Source organism: Dendronephthya gigantea, unplaced genomic scaffold, assembly GCF_004324835.1.
Source record: "Dendronephthya gigantea isolate DGI-Jeju-01 unplaced genomic scaffold, DenGig_1.0 000073F, whole genome shotgun sequence".
Taxonomy (NCBI): domain Eukaryota; kingdom Metazoa; phylum Cnidaria; class Anthozoa; order Malacalcyonacea; family Nephtheidae; genus Dendronephthya; species Dendronephthya gigantea.
The window spans coordinates 775,125-792,499 of record NW_021163083.1 but is presented as its reverse complement, the minus strand read 5'-3'; the positions used below and the strand labels follow the sequence as shown (position 1 = coordinate 792,499).

The following is a 17,375-nucleotide window of genomic DNA, read 5'->3' as shown; positions in this document are numbered from 1 at the left end:
TGTGCGAGATCTCTGCGAGATTAGAGCACGTTCTTTTTATATGAAACACGAACGCTAAACGGGAACTTCAATTTCCGTGAGGCACGTTCCTCGATGCCCATGCAGGAATTGTGCATATAGATCTGTTAGTTATAGGAGTTACACATAAAGTTTCGCAAAAGCGCAGACCGCTCTGTTTGTTTACTTGGTATTAATCCATTCAACATTCAAAACTTCATAAAACATGTTTGTAATGGTCGTTAAAATTTGATACTAAGAGGTCAAACAAAAGGAACTGCGCCTTCACGAATCCTGCGCATTCAAAGAATTCACCGTAAATATGATATGACTATTGTTTGATTGTTTTCCGTGCGCATTCTTGGAATGATTTTCACTAAGGTTGGACAAGTTATTAACTCGTATGTATATATACGCGATGGTCATGGTCAATTCAAGTGTTCCTTTCTAACGCTTTCTGCGAAAGGTAATAAAATCACTCAAAGTCGAAGAAAAGTCGACAAAGATTCACGTAAAGTGCTTTAGTGGAAATTTCAACGAGTATAAGAGGAAGGAAATGTGGTAAACTTGATTCGAAGGTCAGGACAATGTGAGATTCGAAGGTCAGGACAATGTGACTATCCTCCGCTGTTGTCCCTTGCTTCAAGCAAACGTATTGAGATTTTCTTGGATCCTGAAAATTTGCATCCTCAAGGATGCTAAATCATTGCGCTATAACGTTGCTGATAGCAAGACCACCAACTGCGCTCCAAACAGACTGTTAACACCTACCCATTAGTGGTTTATTTGTTATCGCGAAATTTGCATCGTTTTCCTGGAAGAGTAATTGAATGCAATGAATTAAACAATGCCAATGTTATCTGTTTAACAAATTACTTCTTTCACTTTTCTTTTAATCTTAACGAATTACTCCTAGCTGTTTAAGAAACAATGTATCCATATGCGACATAGCTAACTATGAAGGTCACGCATCTGATATAATAAAAATTCATACAGATTTCAAGTGCTTGTTTCAGAAACACTTAGAAATATTGATCGAGTACTTTGAAAACTGGTCGACCGTTAAAAGGTGGGTTTATCTTAGTATACCAATGCAACGTCTTAATACGCACCAATTCCAACCATCCTATTGGGTAAACTTGATTCTAAGGAAATGTGGGTAAACTTGATTCGAAGGTCAGCTAGACAATGTGACTATCCTCCGCTGTTGTCCCTTGCTTCGCAAACGTATTGAGATTTTCTTAGATCATCCTGAAAATTTTGCATCCTCAAGCATGCTAAATCATCCTATACTTAAGTAAATCCTATTCTTTTAAAAATGCTATTTTAGTCAATTACCTATCTCTAGATTACGTCATTACCTCCTATAAATAAGGGCAGGTATTCGTCTTTTTTTCAGTTCATTTCAACCAACAGTTTTTGTGAACTTCTAAACAAGATACCTTGTGATAAAATATGAATTGTCGTCTAAATATTTTCGTCGCTCTCCTAATCTGTTCCACGTCGTTCATAGGTAGGCGTTTATGTTTTTTTTTATTGATTTATTTATTTTCATTGAGGTTTCACGCAATAGCTTCTAGTCATGACATGAAGTGCGTGTTGTAATATAGGAATCTATTATACCTTAAATTACACTTTAACCGTTTAGAACATAAATACATTGATTTCATTGCAATCACTTTAAAAGAGTCGCAGTCTAATTTAGAGGAAGATTGTGCTCCACGATACAGCATTGTCAGCAGGTATATTGCGGCTAAAATCTATAGGATTTCGCAATGTTTTCATAAAGCTGTCGTTGGTTTATTCTAGCTCAGTAAAATACGCCTTCTCTCTGTGTTTTCTACATTTAATACACACGCTGTCCCTGCGTTTGATAGAATTCCTCACAATAATAATACAATCAAATATTTTCCTAAACCTTGTTTCGTTTCCGCATGCCACGTCACCTTAATTTCAACTTAAAATCAAGCAACTATATTAATGTCTTCAACTCTACTCAGACGTCTGACGTTAATTCTTCAATATTTCAGATACTATATCCTCTTTACCATCTTTACCATCGTTGAACATTGTAAGTTCATCACTTCCCCCCAGGGTTGGTGGCAATATTTCATTCAAATGCAAAGCTAGCGGATCCAAGGACTTCTTTTGGTTTAAAGATGGGAAAAGACTTGGAGAGTCAAAACGAATTAAATGGGTTTCTGCAAAAACCATCACCTCGTTCCCTCTCGTTGTTCAAGGGAAATTAAAAATCATGAACTTGAGAAAAAGTGATCGTGGCATTTACACTTGCTATGCTTTAAACTTTTTCACAAATATTATGGAAAGTGTGGATATAAGATTGATTGGTACGTGTTTTTGGTTACAGAGAATATGTAGATCGATATAGTACTTATTGTGTTTTATCCAAGACTGCAATTCTCATCAGGAAATCTGATTTTCCTTTTTTTCATTTTCATTGTGTTTCACTTGAATCTCACTGCATGTGTCACGTGATTCCTACGAAATTGATCATTGCATATGACCAAGTCCGCTCATTCTTTTTTTAGTACATGGTAAACACAATGTTGCTGCAGCAAAACATATTAGGAAAACGCTAACGCTGAATTAAAGAGTATATCTAGATAAATATAGATCATTATTATAGATTATTATCAAAGATGTGCAAACAATAGATTGCTTCTATTCATTCGGTAAATGAGAAGACAGCCACTCTATACTGTTAAAAAATTAAAACATTATGCATGTATATACTGTAACGCGTACATTTGGTGGTTGAATCTAACAACAATATACAATAAATAATTTATTTATAGATAATTGATTATATTTGTATCAATATCCATAATTATAGAAAGTTGTTTCTAACTGTAGGACGATTAAGAGTTTAAAATTATTTAGAATCAATATAAAAAGTCAAATTTGGTACAACTACAGATTTCTTTTTAACTATAATATAGTCAGCTCTTTCCATGTCAAAATCATTTGTATGTAACTATCAGTGTTTATCTAATTATGGAGAAAACTAGGAAGGTGATAAATGGTCGACTTATGCAACATATTTTAAGTGTTCCCTTTGAAGTTCTCAAATCGCATTTTATTTTAAGACTTCAATACAGCATTATAGCTATATGCATGCATGTGTTGACATAAAGACTACGCCATGTTGATTCAGCTTTCTTGTCTGTCCTAAAAAGTATCTGCAAGTGATATTCACTGATGTGATTAGTGAATTTCGATAGTGGAATTCTTATCCTGCATCAAATATGACCGTTTCTTGCGATGTACAAGGAAATCTTTTATCTAATTTGAATCAAATCAGAAACGATAGAGTCAGTTTCACGACAGTTCGTACCATGAATATATCTTACTTCATCTTATTCTTATACAATTGTTGTTACAAATAGCTGTAACTCGAAGCAAATCTCTCTATATTGATGCTGTAAGGCTGCACGTATAAATTTCTTTAAGACCACAAATATATTCTTTACAAGACTGAAGATAAGCGATTGAGTGGGTTGTGTAACACAATTTTAAATTAATTTAATAATTTATTGTAAAATCAGTAAACACACACAAACTGTATAAACAATTGCACAACACGAAAATAAAACACTTCATGCAAGAAACCCCAAAATGATTAACATGAGAGGAAATTGACGAGAATCACGTATTTTAAGGCTCAGAGATATTACTTACCAAAGTTCATCTACTTAGATATTCATATTTTCCGATAAAAAGGATCCATTCTTGTTATTTCTATGGACTTTATGCAAACGTACAACACAAAATCTCTCTTCAAAGAGATACCACAAGTCCACAACCGCGTGTAACGTTTGATGTTTTTAAATAACATTACATTAAAACTGTTAAACGCCGGCTGATTCTGCCGGTCATATGAACATCAACTAATACATCATTATTTATTTAAAACTTATCTTAAAACGAAATTGACAAAAACGTACTAATGTGAATGTCGTACTTTCTTCAGCTATAAAGCATAATGTCGCTTCGGTCGATTACCCTTTTTTATAACTGAACTCAAAGAGGAACATGCAGTTTTAGAGCTATCTGGTGTGAACTAAATGCTTTGTTCCTTCTGTTGCAGTAATGGATGCCTATAGGCGATAATCCTTAATGGACTTCTAGAAAGAACAGTTTAGATCTGATAGAGATATTTAGTTTTTCCTAAGGCTACATGCAGTTCCTTTCTTTCCGAAATAAAGTTGTCACTTGGAAGAATAAGAGATTTATGCTACTAAACTAAATCACTAAGGATAGTTTATAACTGATGAACATACTCAGTATATAAATCAATGCTTGAGGTTTTCTCCAAGCAGTATATATGGTAAAGGGCGGATGATGCAATTATCCTGACATGATCTTTCACATAACGAGTATTAATTGATATAGCTATATTTGGAATAAGTGTAGTATAATTAGAAAGTATCATTTACTTGAAGAGAACAGTTTCCCTCCCTCCCATGAATTCCTTGATGAAAACAAGACGAACGGCTGAACTAACAGTTGTCATTCACTTCAGCAAACAAAGTATAATCTGGTCAAATATCTCATTATGTTTATGTGAAAATGCCAACCACAAAATTACCTTTAACACTTATCTGTTTGTAAACGTTTTCACCAAGTGAATGAAAACTCTTATCTTTTTACGCTACGCGTATAGCCATTCCATTTTTTCGTGTTATCGTTGATGCCTTTGTACTGCGGTACAACACCCGAGATTATTCCGAATAACTAAACGCGTTATGGCTTAATTTGTTTGTACTCGTTTAGTAGGGGCGGAACAGTTTACCTCAGAATTGATGATAATTTATGTTAGATCAATTATTTAAACACGTATACACCTTTTAATATATTGCTGTATTTACACAGACATTGTGTGTTTGGATGATCTGAGCAAATTCAATTTATGAATTGTCATACACACACTACAATGGCTTGTTGCTTGCAATCTTTGTTCTTCTTGAATACAATCATTTGTTTTCTAATTGCATTACCGAGGTAAAGTAACTACACCTGCATTCTTGACTGATAACTATAAGAACAGCATAAATGCGGCATTGTATAAGATAAACTATGAACATTTGTTCGGAAAGTAGACTCTTCTTCCAAAGGGATGCATTGGGATCAACTTTCATTGATTCAGTTTTGCTAAACCAAATGAAGTTGAACAATTTAGATTGGATTGCTTTATCATATGTACTCATTTCTTCGAGACTGAATTAACTTTATTTTTACTGGATAGCTCTATCAGTTCTAAACTGTTTTTCCTAGAGGTCCAGTAAGGATCATCTCTTATTGATCCAGTGTTACTACAGGAGGAAACCTGAACCAAACCAACTTAATTTATCCCTGATAGCTCTATCACCTGTTCTTCCATTGCATAGATAGGTCTAGTCTCTTCTTGATCCAGTGTACAGGACAGAACGTAAATTAACCTACCTTGCAAAGTATCGGTATATCGTTGAATTGATTTATTACACTTGTATTATATTATATTATCACATATTAGATACGTGAGTCGCTTTATTACTCGTGCCTCTACAGTTCTCATCTTACGTCTACACCTTACGATTATGTGAACATGATAGTATCAATTAAACTAGGAGCGGTAATAATAAGCCAGTCTAGGATTCATAAAGAACGCATTAGACGCACGACAGTACGTATGCTCCCTAGGCCACTGGTAAGTTCTGTTCAATAGAGCCATGTTCTCTCTCTGAGGTGTTGTCGTGCAACAAGGATAATGTCTGTTTATAGGAAGCATTAGTGGAAATGCTCGCAGAGGTGCAGAGAAGAATTGAACTCTGTTCATTGCAGCGCTCTCCGCCTGTTGTCTTTTGAATTTATATCTATGATTTTGATACCAAATCTTAATTTGTGTTGGAGTCAGGTTGATCAGCTTTGAAAGTTCATCTCGCTCTGGCGCGGAGAGATATCGTTGTTCTCGAAAACGTTTCTCCAGCTCTTGCGTTTGCGTTTTCGTGAACAGCACACGACGTCTGCGCTTCCCTTGTTTATTATCCGGGTCGTCCAGTTGGTTCTTGTGTACTGCAGTCTGGGTCAAATCAATGATCTCCTGGTCTAAAATCAGCGAGAAGGAATATGTAAACATACGAGAAACACGCAGGCTTATCATGCTTTTCATGATCATTGTCTCCTAGTCATTTATCAGCCGAGTGGAAACTGAATAGTTCCTCTATGCGGACACGTACTGAACGGATTTTCTATGGATTGCCAAATGTTGAAATTTTTAGTAGGGTCATTACAAATCTTTCATCTAAATTTACTATATTCACTGATGTAGGAGAAAAGCCGTTTAAAGCATTAACACCATTTTTGATTAAAATGTAACTAGTTTAATAAGATCAATATAATATATGATCCGTTTAATCGTTCTAATAAGCAGACACCAAAGACCTTTCATTGTAACCTTATCACCACAGACATCTTACAGATCCGGAGGCGACAAACCGTAAAAGGGTCAACTATATTGCGATATCTTCCACAAAAGAGCTCTTTCATCGTAATTCGTATACATAAACTGGACACACAGTCAAGATATATTGCTTTTATCTCAACGTACTTGAATCCTTGTCATCATTCCCCATTACATCCGCAATTTCCGATTCCTCTTTCCGTAATTCCAACTTCTCTCCATTCTGTCTTTGATCTTCATGGCCGCTCTTTCCTTCTGAACAATTCCACTTTTCTGGCTTCTCTTCTCGTGATTCATCTTTCAGGTTAAGTAGTTCACAAACAGAGTACGGTGAACGTGTTTTACTAAATGCCGCCATTTCTGGAATTTTAAAAGAATTAATTCACGATTCAAAAATTACTTCACGAAATTCAAGCCATGTATTTTTCTCAAAATTCAAGTCGACATAATCCAAACCTTAAAGGTTGTCCGACTATTTCCTATATATTCTAAGCACTTAATTTTTTGAAATTTGAGCTTTTTAAATGCAACATGCGAGCTAGAGAATTTACAAACTAATTAATATACTGTATATCATTAGATGTAAAATATTGTTATACTTTTCCAGCAATGGCCACGGTGTGTTTTCCAACAGGCGTTCTTCTCGTTGTGAACTGTGCTTCAGCTTCCAAACAATGTCTTGCCCACAAAACAGTGGCCTGTGTTTTGTTTGTGTCTATATACGTACAACCTAAATTGTTTTTAACTGACATTCACTCGAGTGTTCTTTCCGGTTTCTGATTGGCTGCACAACGACAACACACTCAAGCAATATATAATTCAATAAAATGATTATACGTTGAATGAAATAACCTGAATGTACAAAGACGTTTGTCATTAAAACATACCTTGAAACAACTATATCACCTTTCAATGATCTCTCAATTTCTTGACCAAAAGTCGAAGGAGGAATTTAGCAGAGAAAGTCTGAAACCATTTTGAAGAAAAGCTCTTTCGTTCGTGAACTAAACGTGTTTTTCTCATTGACAATAACATGTTGAAAATTTTTGGCGTACTTATGTTTCTTAAAAGCTCTTAACTTGCTTGACAATTTTATTTAAATGAGTTAAGTCTGCTTCAAGTGCTTTATGAAAGGTTGAATCGTTTGCGAAGTGCTAGCATATGGCTCAACGCTTAAAACTCAAGGAGATGTCGATGCTGCAATCGTTGATTTTTTGTCCTGGCGTACGTTTAGAGTACATTATTGTATAGAGATGGTTAGGAATACTCAAAGACATCTCTCTTTTGTTAGATTCAGCGTTTTATCAAAGTTATTTTGTGTTTTGTGAGAGTCGATGCTCGCATACTTCAAATTCATTTAGATTCAATCCAATGCATTGTCAAACTTGACCCATTTTGTTAATAATAAGAATGACAAATGGATGATTGAATAATAGAATGTCATTATATCGCATGAAAGAATGAAATATCTATTTATGAGTGTCATCGTGCACATTTTCAAGGATTCCATGACCCCACAACCACATTATGTTTTTACTTTATTTGGACAATCTTTTGCGGTATTGAAGCTTATCTAAGATTTTCATCCACATACATTTATTTAACCACCAAAATAGGAGTCCTGTCGGTTTTCAAATCTAGTTACAAGTTCTTGAAACTTATCTCTTGCAAAATGTCATGAGGTTTTGTAGATTTCTCGATAAGCTTGGAGCCACCAGAAACAAGGACCAATTAATGACTTAAGCTGAACAAACAAAATCGCATTAAAAGTTGGAAAACGTCATCAAATTATCGTCGGTGGGAAGGAAAAACTAAGCAACATTATCTCACTGAATTCAATGCTAATTTTTTAATCGAAATTTTTTACCTCTTGTGGAAGTCACCATATGATTGATGATCTTACTGCTCAATGTATGTGTGAAATTTCGCACTTATGTTTCTAGTAATATGATTAGAATTTTGAAATAAAAAATTACAGTAAACAGTCGCCTTTGTTAGACGAGTGTTTATGGCTTTCTAGGCTTTATACAGTTACAACATTTCACTAAAAACTTTGCATCGAATCTTAAATAGTGAATGTTTCTTAGCAACAAAGCTTTGTTTTCAAACTTTCAGGAAAATGGGTGAAACACAAGGTTGATAGTGTTACACCTCGTAAACCTATAGAGTTACATTTAAGATATCTTGTACAAAATATATACCATCTTTAATATAAAAAAACGAGGCTTAATGGTTCACGTTATATATAGCAAAAACACAATGGCTGTGATTCTTTTCAAACTGAGCTTCTTCGCTGAGAAGGATTAACATGACAAACTGAGTTATGTTTTGCCTCTTTCTTCCATTCAAATACTCTCTGAGTTTGAGTATCCTTATGTGAGCCTGCTTGGTTACAAAACACCTTTAAACCCAAGTCTGTCTCGTTTGTTCTAGAAGATGATGTGTTTATGTCCTCGTTAGTTTGAGCTGTAGTGTGATTACAAGCTGTGTCCCTTGAGTTTGTCATGTTTCGTTCCTTGTAAGTTATTTCGCGCTTGCGTGTATTGTTTGAGACCTCGCTGGTTCTTTCATAAGGCTTCTCTGTTTGATACGAGTCATCGGCGATCATGTGATTTGTTCTCGTACGTTCTGATACGTCTGTTGTTTGACTGGTTCTTGTGAGGAAAGAAACGTTTTTTGTCAATCTTCTCTGATCATGTGGGCTCTCTGATACGTGATTGGGTCTCCCCATATCGCCATGAAACTCATCTCTAACGTGATTGGTTCCTTCGATAGAACCACATGGTTCATCTCCCTTGTGATTGGTTGTTGGATGGTCACTGAGATCAAGAAGCTTTTCTCCGCTGCTCGTGGCTTGTTCTTCAAAACGTCCTGTTGAGTTGTAAAATCCATTCTTTCTGCACAACAACATTCTTTCCAAGTTGTAGGATCGTTTCCGTGATCTCTTTAATTCCATCTCTTGTTCCTTGACTTGTAAACTGAGGGCATCACACTAGGTACGTACAAATTGCATGAAATTATATACAAAGCTTTGACACAATAGCTAAAGCATGTTGCGTTACCTGATTTTGAAGTTGTTTTGACTCAAGTTTCACCTCCTGAAAAAGCAAGAAACTCTGTCAATTGACGTATCTACAGAACCACAAAATTATTCAGTCTCAACCATCAGTATTAATGGACCTTTCTTTTAAAGGCGTTAAACGCGGAAATACGAAATTACACGATATTTGATTGGCCTCGCAAAACCAACGAGTCAATCAAACTTCGTGTGACGTCAGGCTTCTTGCGTTTGACGTCATTATGAGAAGGGTCTATTCTATAAAGAGTATTTACCAGTTTGTCAAAGCATTTCAACTGCTCTACCAAACGTTTTAACTCTCGTACACCGTCTCCTGTCAAACAATGAGAAAAGCTATGTAGACTGTAGCTATATGCTGCCATTGGTAACATAGTTTGCGGACAAACAATGTTCCTAAATGGTCAGGAGCACACTTAGCCCGCAAAGTACGTCATAGTACAGACTTTTTACAAACGTCTATACCAATGCTGTGGATGTCCTCGCCTTCAGTTTTCTTGTTGCTCTCCCGCATTCTCATGATTGCATTTTTTTCTGTCTTTGTTCTCTGTAATCTGCGAACAAAGTGTTCAAATTATGAACATTAAAACTCAAAATAGCATGCACATATCAAGGCATACTCTGCATCACACTCAAGCTGAAAGTGATTTATTTTCATGACATATGAAGTTATAAAAACCTGTCTCTTCCTTGAGCCTCCAGTATTTCCTGAGCTTCTGGGTATTCTTTCAGTGCCTTTGAAGTAAAAATTGACTCAAAATGGCTGTCTAATAAATAGTTGAACTAAATTTGGACTGAGAAAACACAGGTTACTTTTTGACGAGGAAGGACGTACTTCCATTAAATCTTTCTTTGACAAACAAAGCAACTCTGAGTAACCAACAGAACGAACATCAGCTGTCCTCCTGGAAAAGAAATTAATGATTCAGTCTTTCATATCATGATGCAAGCGTTTATAATTGCATGTCTGTTCAGTCTGTTCTTAAACATCAGGCCTGTAATCATTATCGACAGACACTAAAGCAATGGACCAGAAGACCTACCTGTTCGTTCCACCATCCAGTCTCAATAAACTTATTTCACCAAAGTAGTTGCCATCTGAAAGAGAGGCTACAACTATTGGATCGCCACTGGAAGAGTCACGAACCACAATCTATAAACACACAGAAGAAAATGCAAAAAGCAAAGGCCAAACTATCTGGTTCATGATGATTCACCTGCACCATTTCATGTTCTTGTTTACCTCAACTTTTCCATTGTTAATGATGTACATTTCTCTCCCTTGTGAAGGAAATAAAAGATGTTATAGAAAAGTAATCAAGACTCGTCTAAAGTCGTGGATTTTTGGCAGTAAAAAAAGTGAGAAAAACCAACCTATCTCCCCAATACGACAAATGTAGTCCTCAGGTGAAAATATTTGAGAACGGAGTTTCAACACAAGTTCACAAAGGAATCCTTGTTCGCAATCTTTGAATATCTTTACCTGCATGAAGTAGGAAGCGTTGTTTTAGACGAGTAAAAGTAAAGATTGGGGTGCATTCAAATGAAAACATCACTTTTTTTAATGTTTCCAAATGGACATGGATGGCGATTTCTGTTCGCAGTCTGTGAGGTAGAAACCCCAGTGTTGTTTCCTCTTCGAGAGCTTTCGTCCTTTAGGAAAAGGGAGAAAATATCGGAAATAAGAAATCTTGTTTTTGAACTACTTTTGATGAGCATTAAAATAAAAAAATTCTATACAATAACACCTTATGGTAGCCATGAAAATTTTACTTTGTTACCTCGACCATGAGTACTGCGACCAACGTTTTACTCTGTCTTGTAACTGCACTGGGATTTCATGATGTTCCATGTAACTTTTAATACCGTCCATTCTGAACAAAAGCAAGTGGAAACGTCTTTACTCGGCGGAGAATGCGGCCTAGGTACTGTACGGAACAGAGGCACCATTTTTCAGACAGAGAAAGAAAAATGAAAATATATTCGCTTTTCTCAATATTCACCTTTCTTGAAATTCAGCACGTGTGGCGTTCATGCTGCTGATGACATCACCCATATTACCAACAATTGTCGCGAATAGTAAAACACCAATAAGGAAAGTACAGCCTGTGAACACGTATTCCTGAAATAGAAGATAAAAGCGTGAAAACTCTGAAACTGCATGGTTTTCACAGCCAACCCAGGATCGCATTTGTACCAACACAATGGTTGTAATCCCTGTTTATGAAGAAAATGATAACGCGTTTATTACGTGATTAGAGAAAACACGTTTATAATACCAGTGTCGTTTCAGGGCTCTCATTTTCTCCAATCGTAGTTAACGTGAGCGCCGCCCAGAATAAAGACTTGATATATTTCCTGAAGAGAAAAAGTCGACCGTTAAAGTACAAAGCTCTGGTGGTAAGTTGATCATGTTTCACGAACCCAATCATTACAAGTACAACCCTCTGTCGAAACCTTCACCATCATAAATTAAACCATCGCCATTATTAACCTTAGTGCCTCACTTCTACCATTATAAATACAATCACCATTACGACCATTGCCAACCAGTAAACAAACCGTACCCAAAGGCTGGTCTCAATACCTTGCAAAGCGATCATCGTTTCCTTTGAGTTCTGGGTAGGTCCAAGCAGTACTCCCAAAACCCTCGTACTCACAAATCATGAAATAGAAGCAAGCAAACCAATGAATTATGATTGCCAGGTATATTGTCAGCTTCAGAGCCCGCACTCCGTACGGTCTGCTGGTGCGAGAGTCGCTCATTTCAAACATATCTGAGATTGTGTGCCATTTGCACAGTCGAGGAATTCGCAAAACTTGAATTATTAGAGAATCTGGAAAAAGAGTTGAAGTTATTCATATTGGATAGTTCTATCAGTTCTAAACTGAAACTAACTTTATAACAAAAAGCTCCATCTATTCTTCAGTAACTGTTCTTTCCTGAGGTCCAGTAAGGCTCGGGTGAAATCAAGAATGAGATGATCTTACTTTGTAGAAAGCCAAAGATAAAACTGAGCGGAAGAATGGCGATAACATCGGACAAAAAATACGGCTTCTGTCTGTAATTAGTCCAGAGTTTAGCTTGTTCCCTTACCTGGAGAAATGAATTAAAACGCCTGGAGTTAAGAGGAGTTATTTTCTTCAAGTGAAGACGGCTCCAGTGTCATGAGAGATACGATGGAGTAATTTATACTTACAATAATTCCATCTTCAAGGTAAGCAGTGTGGAATTGTACAGCAATGTCAAGAATATACACCGCGTCAGCAAGAAGATCAAAAAACACAAACATCCAAGCAATAATGGCCGTCTGGAATCAAGTTTGAAAAATTCGTTATGATGTGGAATATTGTGGATAATGATTGCAGTGGTTATTTTTCTAATACCTGGTCACGCATTTCAGGAAATGTCACCCGAAGAATTATCACCCAGAAGTTGTACAAAACAGCCAGCGCAGCTGTGCCCTATAAGGTATGAATTTTGGTTTATATTTTTATTGCTATAATTTCAGTTTTTCATTGAAAAAACGTTTACTTACCATCCAGAAATAGTAAAGATCACTTTCAGGATCCACAACCACCAGGCGTAATCTTGAATATAATCTCTGGAGTGAAAGAAAAGATTAGTATAATTCATCATCGGATCAAGGAAAATCTTGGAGGCAAAATGAAGGCTGATGAACAACTGAAATGACACACAAACCGTAATCTCAGACAGAATATTTCCAACGAAGGAATTACTGTTTGGAAAGTAAGTCGTATCTCGCGTGTCTTGCTCTTGCGTTCCATTTATACCAAACACAGAGTTTGACCTTATTGATGTCGTTACGCGACGTCTAACGGCTGACCATTTGTTGGGTTCCCTAAATCACGTGAAAAACATAAAGTAGATTTAAACTTGAATCAGTTTCTGTGGTGAATGAAGTCCATACTACCGCGAGGCACATACAGTATGCCCTAAACGACTACCTATTTTCATTTTTAGGGTGTTACAGTATAGAGTGGTATGATGGTGTTGGTTTGAAAAGACGTTCAAAAGTTCCTTCAGGCTTCAGGTAATCATAACTCACCTTTCACCTTGACCTGTGTTCTTCTCCTGAAAGATTTAAAGATAAGTTACAGTATGTTTAACAAATCATACATTGAAACCCGTGTATCCAGCCTTAGTTGCATTGTTTTCGAAAGACAAAGTAATATGGATGTACAACATTCAATTAGTTCCTATATTTGTTCTAATCAGACGCATAATTGGACGCATTAATATCAATTAGCGAGTCTGTCATTTGACACCACCATAGAACGGTCAGTAATCGTCATATTGTAAATACGGCAAGAATTAATCCATCAGGGGTGTACGCAAACAAATAACACGAATCTAGCAATATTTTGTCAAATAATTTGGCGATTGTCAACAGTTAAATTTTGATTTACTTTCATTTTTAATGACCAGACCACATGTTACTAAGCACTTACTCGCACTCACAAATTTATCAAATGTGACAATTTCGAATACTGCAAGATGAAAACTCAAGAGCTCTTGCTCCCAGATTGCGATTGAAAACTTTCGAGTTCTTTTAGCGAGGTGTTAAATTTATTTTCAAAACTAGTATACAGAGATTCTATAAAGTTTTCTGCGATAGAGCGCAAATATCAACGCGATATTTCTAGGTAGTTTTATCAGTTCTATCAAAATACTCATTTTATCCTGCGAAAACACTTGTTCGTAGCTGTAATATTTATAACACTCTTAATAAGAAGTGATGCTTTATATTTGCCTCGCTATATATGGGGATGAACCTTGGAAACTAGACACGAAACACGACTCCACAGAAAACTGATGCCGATAGCAGCAAGCCTGTTGTTTACAATTCTAATTCTTAAGCTTTTTCAAGGTGACCTACTGTGCCATACTGTGCTTTTTCGGCTTCAGTCAAAATATTTTGAGATTTTCATTCATTTGTACAATATCAGTACAGTTATTAGAGTTGCATGATCTCTCTCAAAAACTAAAAAAATTAGCATCTTCCTCAAAAGGCCAAAAATTAAATGGTCGAAATAGTTTTGAAGATTTTGGAGCCAGAGAGGTTTATAGTTTATACTGAGTGCTGACTGACTAATAAAGACGTTTGAAATGAATTGCCTCTCTGGTGGATTAAATTGAAGGATGAGTCTATGACAAATTAAACATCTTTAGTTTTTTTTTCCAGATTATCAATATCAGTTATGTCCATCTCCTGACGTTGTTTTAACTTTGCTTTTTATAGTTGCATCAAAAGAAGAAGGCAAAGAAGATAATATTATGCTTCATGGTATTTGAAATGATTCAGAGCAACCGATGATGAATCTAACGGCATGAATTGAACACTTCAACTCTGCAATAATCCACCTGACTTCAAATTTTACAGCCGGCGCTCACTGTGCCCTTGAAGGTTAGTAAAGCTCTTCTATAAACAAATATAGTCGTGTAGTTCCATGCAAGCTTACCCCATGAACACGATTGAGGGCTTCATAATACACAACGTCCTTTGCCTCTTCCCCAAGATTTTGTAACACTTCCATTGCGACATCTGCCATTCTTGGCGAAGATCTGGCACTTTCATTTGTACGATACATGTTTCTCACCCGCTGCCAAATGCTATCCATTGCGTTGCTACTTGTGTCACTCCACTTGCTGAGAGTCTTGTGGGGAATAATCAATACTTGAAACACACTTGCAATGACTCCCTACAAGGAATGATCCACAAGCGTCTCAGTGATGGTATTTCTTGTCAAACCACATAATATCTCCAGTTTTATGAGCAATGAAAAGCCTCAATCGTTCTGTACATTTTGTTGCCTAACGATTATGGAGTAGAAAAATAAAACGAAAATTGTGAAGATTCAGTTCACTAGTTTACTCAGTTGCCTACCGCACTCGTCTCTCAGACTCAGTCGAATTATTCTGCTGCAGTTAATAGCTGTGGAATGGAGTTTATACCGTGTGGTCTTAGACAGGAGCACGTAATTAATTAATGTCCTTCCCTGAAGAGCTAATTTAAGAGTTTGACATCTACCGGAATATATTGTTAGTAACCTTTTATGATTAATGAAAAGTTTGACAAGTAAAATGTAGACGTATAACCAACAAATTTAAGTAATCTAACTTGATTAATTAAACTTCTTGTGTTTTCATAATGGCCAAGTTTTGAAAGGAATTCAATTCAGTGTTAAATGGCCAACAACCTCAATTCGTTTGTCAAAATTACTGTGTGTTTGTATGCGTAAAAAACGCATACATTAAGACGAAATGGTCGCAACATTTACACAAGAGAGACAAATCATAATTACACAGAGAAACTTAAGCCTCTGTGATGGCTTTGACGCGACATTAGCGAGTGTTTTTAACAATGAATGTTTGCCAAAGCCTTGTTGATTTAATAAATATTGTAATATTACCATCGTACTACTTGCCGACAGCGCAGGTTTAAAATATGCACGAAACATAATAATCATGAATTTTAAGTGTCAAGGTAAGCTTACGTTACAAACGATATGAGTTTTGACATGTATGTCTGTATTATTGCGCATGCGCGTAGCGGTTAAGTAACAATTACGTAGAGGCAATTTATAGGAAGAATATTCACATTATACATTACCAGGACAGCGAAGACTGAGCAGAACAACCATAGCTATACATTACCGTGAAAATAAGTGCAAAACCATATAAAAAGAAAGAATGTAGTAATTTGTCAACGGTGAAACATCATGCATTCAGCATTCTAGATACCGCCTATGACGTCGGGATAATTTTGACGTTTAAACGAGTTTTTTGACACTCAGTTTGACACTGATAAATGAGCAATTGGCAGGTGGAAATTTTAATAAAATTCATTTCTATCCCCGCACGTCGAAAGCTAAAGCCAAATAAGGCACTGACATTTGGAAAAGATTTTCATTTTTTATGAATTATGTCGTGGGACAAACCCAGAGAGAAAATTCAACATTTTTCTAGCTGTAACTTACCTCACGTAGCAATAAAGAAATGAAACAACTGTAATTTATCCTCTATTATTAATAATATGTTCCACCTTTTGCATATTTTGCTAACGGTACTCATATGTCGCGCTGAATTCAATAACATTTCATATCACAAAAAGCAAATACAAAATTCTCGTTTCCGGCACCAAAACCGCGATAAAAATATCTATTTCTTTCTTTGCCTTTTATCAACGATTCTTTAAAAACTCGTGTTATATAAACAGTTTGGATCTAATCACTCAGTTAAACGTCTAGCATTTTCAACATTTATATATTCGTATATTATTTAAAATAAGCATAATTGCAGAACCTGCTCCTAATTATAATTTTTAAATTAAAATTTTTAAAACTAAAAAAAAATGTAACTTTATTTGTATTATATGATAAAGTACGAATGCATCGTTCGTTGCCAAGTTTTTATTCTGCGTCCTTGAATTGTGAACCATACATAACTTTCTTGTAATGCAGCAAGCTGTAATATACGAGTTTGAGAGAATTTTATTTTACTTATTAGTAAAACCATGCATGTTAAAACAAAACAACGTCATTTATAAATTTACAATTGAAATTTTTAGTAATAGCTTATAAAAACACGTATGTCTTCACTAATTTTATTTTTAATCATCAGATATAATTTGCATACAAACTTATAAAGATGAATTCAATCCTTTGGATTTGGTTAAGAATAGAGTTAGGATTACATCTTAGATAAGGAGGATGCTTGATTAGAGTTAACCCTAATCCTAAACCGAATCCTAAGTTAATTTTGAGGATTAAATATCAGGCTATCACAATTTCAATTCTTCAAAATTTGTCACAATTCAG

The 17,375-nt window shown here is 35.7% G+C and overlaps 3 protein-coding genes across 7 annotated transcripts; 1 reads left to right on the top strand and 2 right to left on the bottom strand.

Annotated features, from left to right (window-relative positions):
- The first annotated feature begins 318 nt into the window (after positions 1 to 318).
- LOC114531644 (contactin-5-like) lies at positions 319 to 2,783 on the top strand. Of its 2 annotated transcripts, none has more exons than XM_028553259.1 (4): positions 319 to 1,066; positions 1,397 to 1,510; positions 2,028 to 2,345; positions 2,547 to 2,783. In XM_028553259.1, exons 2-4 carry the CDS (start codon positions 1,453 to 1,455, stop codon positions 2,606 to 2,608), a joined length of 438 nt encoding a protein of 145 aa, XP_028409060.1. In that variant the 5' UTR covers positions 319 to 1,066; positions 1,397 to 1,452; the 3' UTR covers positions 2,609 to 2,783. The 2 variants fall into 2 exon arrangements, with proteins under 2 accessions (XP_028409060.1, XP_028409061.1); XM_028553260.1 differs by having other exon boundaries at positions 1,378 to 1,510.
- Positions 2,784 to 5,504: 2,721 nt separating this feature from the next.
- Positions 5,505 to 7,140, bottom strand: LOC114531665 (homeobox protein Nkx-2.8-like). The gene is made up of 3 exons (XM_028553282.1): positions 7,057 to 7,140; positions 6,605 to 6,817; positions 5,505 to 6,102 (listed from the first exon to the last, which is right to left on the bottom strand). Exons 2-3 carry the CDS (start codon positions 6,813 to 6,815, stop codon positions 5,621 to 5,623), a joined length of 693 nt encoding a protein of 230 aa, XP_028409083.1. The 5' UTR covers positions 6,816 to 6,817; positions 7,057 to 7,140; the 3' UTR covers positions 5,505 to 5,620.
- Positions 7,141 to 7,761: 621 nt separating this feature from the next.
- Positions 7,762 to 16,735, bottom strand: LOC114531646 (cyclic nucleotide-gated cation channel alpha-3-like). 4 transcript variants are annotated; one of them, XM_028553264.1, is made up of 22 exons: positions 16,536 to 16,735; positions 15,018 to 15,257; positions 13,604 to 13,629; positions 13,237 to 13,396; positions 13,073 to 13,138; positions 12,921 to 12,998; positions 12,734 to 12,844; positions 12,525 to 12,630; positions 12,121 to 12,370; positions 11,813 to 11,891; positions 11,537 to 11,655; positions 11,315 to 11,407; positions 11,090 to 11,186; positions 10,908 to 11,016; positions 10,777 to 10,814; positions 10,577 to 10,686; positions 10,369 to 10,438; positions 10,213 to 10,268; positions 9,999 to 10,087; positions 9,791 to 9,849; positions 9,520 to 9,555; positions 7,762 to 9,449 (listed from the first exon to the last, which is right to left on the bottom strand). In XM_028553264.1, exons 2-22 carry the CDS (start codon positions 15,174 to 15,176, stop codon positions 8,733 to 8,735), a joined length of 2,628 nt encoding a protein of 875 aa, XP_028409065.1. In that variant the 5' UTR covers positions 15,177 to 15,257; positions 16,536 to 16,735; the 3' UTR covers positions 7,762 to 8,732. The 4 variants fall into 4 exon arrangements, with proteins under 4 accessions (XP_028409065.1, XP_028409063.1, XP_028409064.1 ...); XM_028553262.1 differs by lacking the exon at positions 16,536 to 16,735 and adding an exon at positions 16,169 to 16,318 and having other exon boundaries at positions 15,018 to 15,369; XM_028553263.1 differs by lacking the exon at positions 16,536 to 16,735 and adding an exon at positions 16,169 to 16,318.
- Positions 16,736 to 17,375: the final 640 nt, after the last annotated feature.

Bases quoted from the DNA above. Each gene is read 5' to 3' on its own strand.
- LOC114531644 (XM_028553259.1), top strand. From the start codon at position 1,453: ATGAATTGTCGTCTAAATATTTTCGTCGCTCTCCTAATCTGTTCCACG. The intron at 1,511-2,027 runs GTAGGCGTTTAT...TCAATATTTCAG, and splicing joins CTGTTCCACGTCGTTCATAG to ATACTATATCCTCTTTACCA. The intron at 2,346-2,546 runs GTACGTGTTTTT...TTCTTTTTTTAG, and splicing joins TGTGGATATAAGATTGATTG to TACATGGTAAACACAATGTT.
- LOC114531665 (XM_028553282.1), bottom strand. From the start codon at position 6,815: ATGGCGGCATTTAGTAAAACACGTTCACCGTACTCTGTTTGTGAACTA. The intron at 6,103-6,604 runs GTACGTTGAGAT...CGCTGATTTTAG, and splicing joins GAATGATGACAAGGATTCAA to ACCAGGAGATCATTGATTTG.
- LOC114531646 (XM_028553264.1), bottom strand. From the start codon at position 15,176: ATGGATAGCATTTGGCAGCGGGTGAGAAACATGTATCGTACAAATGAA. The intron at 13,397-13,603 runs GTGAGTTATGAT...CACGTGATTTAG, and splicing joins AACACAGGTCAAGGTGAAAG to GGAACCCAACAAATGGTCAG. The intron at 11,892-12,120 runs GTATTGAGACCA...TTTTCTCTTCAG, and splicing joins AACGATGATCGCTTTGCAAG to GAAATATATCAAGTCTTTAT.